Raw genomic sequence first — 9,936 nt, forward strand, 5'->3', positions numbered from 1 at the left:
AACTTTCCCAAACCTGGATCTGACCTAACACTGCACAGTTCACACTTACGTACTATACAGTCCAGAGTGATGGCCCTCCACAAAGCTCCCAAATAATCAGAGCCACACAGATTCTCCTGCACCATCGCTCAATACCACCTCTTTGGTCCTCTCCAGTTTCTCTTCTCTGTCACAACCCCTCTATCAGCACACCCCTCACAACAACAAACAAGCATGCCTCAAAAAATCCCTCCTGCACAGCATTCCTGAACTCTCAGCCCTTCCATACCACCCCATCCCTTCCCAAGTGAAGAGCCCTCCTACTTCACTTGCCCCATTAGCACAACTAATAAGTTTCCAGGCTTCTCCAAGCCCATTTTAAAGCAGTCCCATCCTACATCAGCTGTACCCACTGATTTCATTGTTTACCCCAAGGTGTGCAGCATTTTGGCTGCAAGGACACAGCAAGTCCAAAGGGCTCCTGTTACCTCTTTCACATTAACTCAATTCCACTTCAAGTGTACAATGGCTCCATTCATCCCATAGGAGATCATCTCTATGAAAACACTATTTTAAGAGCTTCTTTCTCAAGACAGTAAATCGCTGCTATTCACATCTACAAGACAATTACTTGCCACAATTTACTCTGACATTTTCCCTGGGCCAATAATACAGGTTGTATTTATTAATGTTCAACAAAACCATAGATTTTTGCCAGAGGTTTAATAAAAAAAAAAAAAACACCTTCTGTCACAACTTATTTGTAACTCCTTCCCTAAGCATTCCTACCTAAGTACGAGGCTACAGGCTATGCCACCTTTCATTGAACCCTTCCTGTCTGCTCTTGTTACGCAAGAAAGTTAAAGAAAAGTACTTCTCTTCAAAGAAATCATAGCCTTTCATGAGATAGCTTGCAGATGTTTCCTGGGCACTAAAGGCCCTGTATGACACTGAAATGAAACGAAATCTTAGGTAAAATACTTCAAGTCACAAAAAAAAATAACACAACATTCAGACTGACCCTTGGAAAATACCCTCTACATAAAGGAAGTTTGGTTTGAGCAAGCTAATGAAACAGTCTTTCATGTCAATATATTCCCAGTTCAACTTAGCATTTTAAAGGGGGTAAAAAGTGTTGATGGTCGCATATGGTGCTAAGCACACACACCTGAAAAGATCATCTTGAATATCAAAATGCTTAGCCAAAGAAAAAGAACCAACAACTTTGAGTGTCATCCAAATCATCTTCCAGACTTACCGTAGGTCATGCACATAACTATTTTCAATACTTTTTCTTGAATCTACTGCAAGTTTTAAAAAACATGAATTCAGAATCTAGGGTTTTCAGAGTCCCCAACAAGGTAACTGGCAGTGGCCCCTCCCACCCAGCAGGCAGAGTACTTTTGTTACACAGCACTTTTGCACACAGTATCCTTGTTATTAGAAAGTAGCAGACAGCACTGCTGCAGCTCGTTTTCAAGAGAAGCTTGGCATTTTTAGAGACACTTGATCCCCCCAGTCCTGAGGTACAGCAGTAATCTGATGCATTGGTTTGTGGTTAAAACAGACAACAATTGAGCCACACCACAAGAGCTAATGACTTACACAGGATTCCTAAATGAGCAGTAGAAGAAAAACAAAAGTCATTATAAAAATACACATAAGGCTTTGCACTTTAGAATTCCTTTCTCTATTGAAAAGACTAGAGATGTGAAAAACAACATTTAGTATTCTCAAAACTCAAACTGGAGCCACAGATCTCCCCAAGGCAGATCCTGCCAATTATGTTATTTTAAGTGAGAGTTTCATTGGAAAACTCAGGTTTAACATAACTTTTCACCACAAATTTGAAAGAAATACAAGCATCCTATTTAAATAACTCCTCAGCTTACCTATAATACAATTTGAGCTCGCCTACATTTTTGTGCTCTGAACTGAATGCGTTTATATTAGTCCACAGAGCTGGTACAGGAGAGCATATTTATTTATAAAATATCTGTGTCAAGTCAGTCCAGAAGGATAGTTTATTGAAAGAATAGGTTCACTGGTAGGCTCCTATAATTCCCAAGAGAAATAGTTCCACCTGTAAGTTGGAAGCCTTTTAAATCCTCTACTGACTAGAGAAGGGACAACTCAAAGGATTTTGAAGTGATTAGCAAAAGCTCTGCAACCTAAAATCATCCTCTCCCTCCAGCCCTTAGAGAGCAGAAACATGAGTGAGTAAGCTGCAAGAACAGCCTACAAAAACAGAGGTGACAACAAGGCTGTGAGAGATACTGAGAAGATGCATAGATTTTCATTTCTGTACAATAAAAATGTCATAGCATGTTACTGAACAAAAACATATGAAATGTCTTAAATTTATATCACCTTAAAGTCTGAGTCATAAGCAAGGACTTCTGTAACAGAGAAACCACGAAGACAGAACTAAGGACATCTTTAAGGTTAGAATGCCCTCTTTGGGTATAAGGATATACTTGCAGCAATTTTCATCAAATACAGTTAATTTTATGCCACAGGGAGGAAAGCAAATAAAAGAATGCTAAGTGTTCTACTCTAAAACTTTTAATTAGATTGTAAGTGAGGTCTGATTTCATTTTCTAGCAATAATGTTCCCAAGCTGCTAGGTACATAGAGTGAGGTTAAAACCAATTCAACATGTCGTGGGAAGGCAAGAAACAGAGAAAAGTGGAAAGAAGAGAGCTTCAGTCTGGATACAAATAAAAATTCCTTCACCTTGAGGCAAGGCAAGCAGTGGAGAAAGTGGCCATGACAGGTTGTGCAGCCTTTGGAGCAATGCATGGTCCAGCAGGATGAAGCTCAGAGCAACCTGCTCCAGCTTCAGCCAACTCTGCTATGTGTAGGACCAGAGACTTGCTAGCCCTCCAACTCAAGCAATCTCACAGTATACAACCAAGCTTTAAATATATATACCATATTCCACTGTGTGTTCTCTACACACAACAGAAGTTCAAGCATACAGTCCATGACAAGACATCCAACTCAGAAAGTAACTTAGCTGGTCTAACTTCACAAAGGAAGTGAAGTTAAAATCACAAGGAAGTTTGTAAACAATAGTTTCAGCACATCCTGGAAGATGGAAACAGCTGGCTTTCTATCAACAAAATTAAGAATAAAGTTAAGTACTTGAAGTAAATAGGTTCTCAAAAATAAAAAATAGCATTCAACACATACATACACACACACAGAAATCACAAGCTTCAGTGACAGTCCTTGCCATAAGCAAGACAGACACAATAAGGCATAATAACATAAAAACTCCTATGTTCCAAAGCAGCAGATCTTTAGTAGTTAGCTGGTGATTAAATGATGCTCATGAGCATCACTTAAATGTCACTTTGATCTACTGCAGTTATTTCACAAAAATGTTTATTTCCGAGGCTTCTTTATTGGCTGTACAACCACTGGAAAGCATTTCTCTCAAGGCATTATTCAGCTTGCTATAAAAAAAAATTATTCTGATACCTTTTTCTAGGCTGCTTTTCAACTGGAAGACAAGAGGGTACCATCTGCTAGAGGCACCTCTCACGAGTGCACAGAACATTCATGCTGGCTTTTCAATATAAAAAACACAACTACTGTACATTTGCTATGGCCACAGATTTCCAATTTAATGCACAAAGCACACATTTTCACTAAGACCTGGCAACATAGAAAGCAGCCACACACGTAACCTTGGACTCCAGTGCTACTCCATGCTCACCAGAAACACGGCTGTGCACATCTATCACAGAGTCAGAACAAAGGTAAGTTATCTTTAAATGATAATAAATCAATTCAGAAAGCGAATGGCATCAATATACACAGTCTATAGTACTCAGCAATGATTAAAACCTTACCATCCATTCCACAAGAGATAACAAAAGGAACCAACAAGAACAGGGCACACCAGCACAATTCACAAAGAGTGATGAGAAGTTCCATAGATTGTCTTTTCCAGAATGGTAACACTGATTATAAACTCACAGTCCTACCACACACAAGAAAAAGCAAAAACACAATTCTAAGGAAGTAAGCATCTTATGAATTATGTACTAAGGACACATAGACAACACCTCTCAGCTGATATGAAATGGTTTTTCACTTGGTCTCAGAGCAGACAATCTCATGGAAAATTTTGCTATTGACAAAACTGGCAGCACAATCAGGAAAATCCCCTGCTGCCTGGTGAAACAAGAGATACACAGCTATTAGTGCTCACCACATACAAAGCGAGAAGTGAAAGTTAGCCTTTGCTCACCTTGCAGCAAACTGAGACCACCTGACACAGATGATTTTCCTCCTCCTGTCCTCATTTGCTCAGGAAGCCTGCAAGCAGCCTTTCCCACTGCTCATTAGCTGAGCAGCCCTTCTCCCAGCCAAGTCTATACAGGACTCAGGCAGACCACAAATATGTGAACGCTATAGCAGCAGTCTCAGCACAACCACGTTCAGTTTTCCCAGGGAAAGGAAATGCAATACCTGTTGATTATTAACGAGTTTGACATGAAGGAGCAAAACCACACTGAGGAACAGCTGTGCTGGTGCTGCACTACATGTGACGACAGCCAGGAGATTTCTCACGCAGTTTCAACAAGAGTTCCTCAGGATTTTCACTGCTCTAAACAAACAGAAATGCACTGTTCTCCTAAGCAAGAGATCTGGCAGGACAGCAGTGTAAAACACCACCAAACTGAGCAACTGTCTCACCCTCCTGAGGCTGGCATGCCTTCTCTTTCATGAGAGGAGCAGGGCTCACAGACCAACAGCTTGGCTCCCACAGATCACAGCTCAAAGCATCAGTGCAGACTCAGAGGGCAATGCACTTTTCTATTAACAGGAAGAGCCTACCCCCAGTTCTGAAGCAGCTGTTCAGCCCACTGTTCCACATCCCCCAGGTCTCTATGGACACTCTGCAACAGGAAGCACCTCAGCCTAGTGACACAGGTCTTTCCCTTCCCAGGCTCTCTGGAGACCTTAGTGTCTTCCAAAACTAAAACAAAAGACTCTAAGAATGCTCAAAACACTTTTCAGACCCAAAGGCATGACTAACAATAAATTCAGAAGTGGGACCAGCTAAATGAGCTGAGCTAGGGACTACCCTGCTCACCCCATCAATCACTGAGGTCATGAAGACACTGTCAAACTTCATTATACACAGGCACATTGAAAACAACTCTACCATTTGACTCTGCTTTGCATTAATATTATTATATGGAATTTAGCAAGGTTTTGAAAAGCTACACCAATGCCACATGCCTCATCTTGTACTAACACAGAGACCTGCAGAATAATTCAGAGTATCTAATTATTCCAATTCCCATTTCCTGTTTTGTCCATGGATACCAACCCTTCCATTCTCACTTAGTTTTACAATACTCACCATCAACCTCTTGACTTTTCACTCCACAGGTTTTCTCAGAGTTGCTCTGCTAAGAGATTTTCCTCTACAATGGTTTCCTGCCCTGATGACCCTAACAAAGAAACCTCTCAGCCAGAGCCTACTAAATCCCATTCCTCTGCCATTGTGCATAGGAGGGAAAGGTGGAAGAGAATTTCACATATATGACATTTATTCTATTCTTAGGTTGAAGCAGCCACTTCTCTCATGTAGTTCTTTTAGATGAAGATTTTATCATCTTAGCATATACACCTTGCTTAGCTCATCTGCAGTTTTGACTTGTGTACAGTTTGATACTATCTATAAATGCAGGTAACACATATCTTTGAAAAGAAGGGAGATAGATAAGTACTATCAAGAAAATGCATTTTCCATCTCTAATCCTGATTACACGGCTGCTTATGTAGAAAGTATTTGCTTTTTCAATGTAAAATCCAAATGTTTTTGCACTTGTTGCTGCTACAAATAAGCATAATGAGAGAAGGCAAACAGAGCCAAGAAAACAGATAAACTACTCTGACATCAAACTTTTTTGTAAGACAGAAAGAAAGGTGGGGTGGGGGGGAAGTGGGAAAGAATAGAAAGTACCACCAATTTAATTAATTAGACAACAGTGTTCCTATTATTAAATATCATATTGAGATAATAAGAGATGTGTGTGTTGGGAGGAAGCTGTTAGGTGAAGAAGGATCTGAGATAAAGACTGCCTTATTGTACAGCACGCAGATGTGGCACATCACACAAAGGGGAGACAGAATCCAAATTCTGCGTGCACCAAAGGAATCATGCTTAACAAAGGAACCGTACTTCAAGCAAGCACATGATTTCACCACTCTGTCTGTAGACTTAAGATTAGTCATTAAGCCACTTTACATTTGCAGTATCAATAAACAGGGAAATAACTGCACATTTATGTGTCAGTAAAATATGACAATAACTGCTGATTCAGTTTTCATATGGTAAACTCATGTTTAGCAAACAAAGAATGTCAGCAGTTAATCTCAGCTCCCGTTACATAGCATCTGTGACTGGGAGGCTGGGTAAAGAAACATCTCTCCCTGAAAGCATTTTTCAGGTGAGCAGTTAACGCAACCTGTGCCTATAGGATAAAACAGAGCACAAACTGCACTGTTAAACTGTTAATGTTACACTGAATTAAGTAAACACCTCCAAACAAGGATACTACAGAACTTCACATGGGTGCAGTAGGCTTTGTTCAGTACCAGAGGGCCAAGTTTTTCCTGTGTGACTGCTGATTTACAAAGGACACATTCATCCCTCACACATAAGGGCTTTGCAGCAGTTTTCCTTCAAGAACACTGAGAAGGATTGAGTAGCCCACGCTCAATCCTAATCCAAGTGACACAGCAAGAAAAGGCTGTTCTCAGGAAAGAGACACAACAGCGCTAAGGATGAACTTGGAAATCTCTATGGCAACTCCACAGGTTCCTCCCTGTTTACCTTTGGGCCTGGTACTCCAAAAGAAGTAAGAAAAGCTATTGTCATGGGAGTTGATAATATGTATTACATCCAACAGCAGGAAAGGCTGCAGACTGCCATTCAATTGGGAAGAACATTTGTTCAAGGAAACCAAACACTGAAATGAAAGAATGATAGCTCCTGATGAGCACTCAGGGTATGCCACACACTCAGATAGATCTCAATTGAGAGGTGAGGTGGTTCGGGAGCTGCGGGAGGCCCAAGTTATGCTGAGGAAAAGAAAAAAAAAAAAAAAAAGGAGAAAAAAAAAAAACCTACCCAAATGTGCCTAATTTGTGAACAAAGTCAGAATTAACCTTTAGGGTGCTCTGCTTTTGTGAGTACAAAACATTGTTTGCAGTGCTTTCCGTCCTTCTGTTCCTTACAATTAATTCATACTGGTGCTAATAAATTCTCCTGTCTTGCACGACCCCACTACAATTCCAGAAGCAGCATCTTAGGCCCAAACTTTTTGACTTCATTTTGCTGAAGGGAACAAAGGCTGATTTATCTGAATTTAAAGAGGAAGGAAGCCAGTGGCAATATAGCGCTTGCCTGTGACCACACTTCAGAGCTTTGTGCTGCTGTACAAGTCAGTAGTGCAGTGTATGTTAGTAGGTTATTTTTTGACTGATCTAAAAGAACCATATAGAAAATTGATAAGTTTAATAGCACCAGGAAGCAAGAAAAAACACACAGATGGAACCCACAAATGTTCTATACATTTGATATTAAGACCATGTCCTTTAGATCCCCTGGTCCCATTTCTAGGGGATCACAGACCCTTAACCATTTTTCTTTCTGAACCACACATTAAAAAACCCTCCTTCTTAGTTTGCAAAGTTCCTAAAAATCCTATTGATAGGAAATGACCTTCTAGAACTTTGACTGTAACACCATTATCAATCTCTCCCCAAAAGAAACCACAACTTTGATTTCAGCAGTAATATGGGGGAACACTAATACAAGATAACTAAAGAGACTTGGATATTACACTACACAAAAATGAATAAAGAGGCACTTTCCTCCCGTTTTCACAAGTTACTGCAAAGCCAATTGCAAATTAGCAAGTAAATGAACAAAAATAAAAGGACAAAAATAGAGATAATGCACCTCAAGGTACTTTGTACATCTCTTTCAAAACTCTAAAAAAAGCTCTCTCAAAACTCTGCTCTGCTTTTAATTGCCAGCACCACTTGGCGGTATATGCTCAGTAATATACATTGCTTTTACGATAAAGGCACTTCACCACAGAGCTCTTAAAGCACTATTCAGAAACACAGCAAAAAGTTACTCAACTACTTGTACACAGAGATTAGCGGGGATTACGCAAACATGAATGAGCTCCTCTCCATTGATATGTTGGCAAGGATGACTCGAGTGATTGCAGGAAGTTTTGCTTCGGAGCACTGCGTTTCCAAGCCAGAAAGGCAGCTGATGTGCCTGGTGCATGCTATGCCTTCCATCCTGAACTCTCTTGAGAAGGGTGAGTTACTTTTTTGTGTTACCCACAGCTCCAGCCCTTCACCAGCACCACTGTCAGAGATGACTCCTGCTCAGGCTAACAGCTGCATGATGGAGGGGAGAGCAACTCACCTGCCCCGACAGCCACAGCCATTCAGTACTTGTTTATGCACGGACTGACACACGAACTTGACTTTTTCTCATGAAAACGGCAGCTTCCTTTTTAAACCAAGTTTGGAGATGCCAGACTGCTGACTTCTAAGACTGCATCTACTTCCCTCGCAGCAGTTGGTTATGTAGATGTATATACGCATACACACTCACTCATATACACAAACACATATATGTATGTATATATACACACACACATACAAATCACACGCATTTATGTAGTAATATAATTGCTTCCACACTACCAGAGGGGGAATAATAGGAATTTTGGGGTTAAAGCAAGATGGGAAAAAAAGTGTTATTTCAGCATTATAACAAAGTTTCCTAGGCAACGCCGTGCGAACCCTAGCCAAGACAAAACCTCCGGGGACTGAAAACTAAGAAAGCAAAGCGGGCTTGAAACTAAGACGCAAGCAACGAGTCTTTGTATCTAATTCTTCCGCACCACCCGCCCGCACCGAGAGTCCGAAAGCCTCCCGACCCACCCAAACTTCGGATCCCACTCCAAGGGGACGGGAGCAGCACTCAAACCCCTCCGGCCGCGGAGAGAGCCGCTGCGGGACGGCCCGGGCCCCATTACGGCTCCGCCGCGCTCACGGAGCTCCTCCCGGCTCCCTCCCAGGCGCCGGGTCGCCCCGCAGCCCCCGGCCCCGCTCACCTGGGCCGGCCGCCTCCCTCCCGCTGCCGCCGTCGCGGCGCCGCCTGTCGGTGCCGCCCGAACGGGGCTGCGGCCGCCACATCCCGCCCCCGACGGGACGACGGGGCTCCCCCCGGGCGCGTCGAGCGGGGCGGAAAGCGGCGGCCCCGGCCACACCCCCGGCGGCTCGGAGCCACGGGGCGCGGCTCGCCCGGCGGCACCCGCTGCCCCTCCTCTGGGCCGGCCTCCTGCGAGCCGCGGGCAGCCCCGGGCGGCTGCGCGTCCCCAGGCCTGCAGCGCACGGGCGTTAGATTAGACTAGGGGGAAGATGGGGGCTGTGGCCCGAAGCCCCGACTGCGGCAAGCTGAAGGGCTGCTTCTGCACACACCGAAGTGCATTCGGCCTCCTCCCCGTGCGCCCTGGTTGCTGCAGGCCCCGCGCTATTTCACATGGGGGTACTGCTGTACAGGGCGCTGAGCACCGAACACGCCATCAGGAAATAATTTGCTGTAGGTTCATCCACATTGCACATTTTTTTTTTTTAGTCTTACAGCCATCATGTGACTGTTCTTGAGCCCTACCCTATCCCTGCATTGTGCCAGATCGTTGCTGAATTCAACAGGGCTTGCATGCAACAAAGTAACATGCTGCTCATCGGCTTTCTGTAGTTCCAACTTGGCACCAACGTCTGCAGTGTGTGTGCTTCCATTACTTTCCATAGAATCACAGAGCAGCTTGGGCTGGAAGGGACCTTAAAGCCCACCCAGCACCAATCTCCCGCCCTGTGCCAGCTAAGGCTGCCCAG

At 43.2% G+C, this 9,936-nt stretch overlaps 1 protein-coding gene across 11 annotated transcripts in view; it reads right to left on the reverse strand.

Moving 5' to 3' along the window:
• DISC1 (DISC1 scaffold protein) overlaps nt 1-9,358 on the reverse strand; it is a 320,664-nt gene extending 311,306 nt beyond the window's left edge. For 3 of the 11 annotated variants that reach the window (XR_014882141.1, XM_085219744.1, XM_085219743.1), the window contains exon 1: nt 9,153-9,354. Coding sequence is in view for 8 of the 11 variants with exons in the window: in XM_085219744.1 (XP_085075870.1) it covers nt 9,153-9,234 (82 nt within the window). In the remaining 3 variants the exon portion in view is untranslated. Of the gene's footprint in view, nt 1-8,979; nt 9,102-9,152 lie in introns of those variants that run through there. The other 8 variants (XM_085219747.1, XM_085219741.1, XM_085219739.1 and 5 more) reach the window with 6 other exon arrangements.
• Nucleotides 9,359-9,936: the final 578 nt, after the last annotated feature.

The sequence above is a fragment of the Meleagris gallopavo genome, chromosome 2, assembly GCF_905368555.1.
Source record: "Meleagris gallopavo chromosome 2, MGAL_WU_HG_1.1, whole genome shotgun sequence".
NCBI lineage: Eukaryota > Metazoa > Chordata > Aves > Galliformes > Phasianidae > Meleagris > Meleagris gallopavo.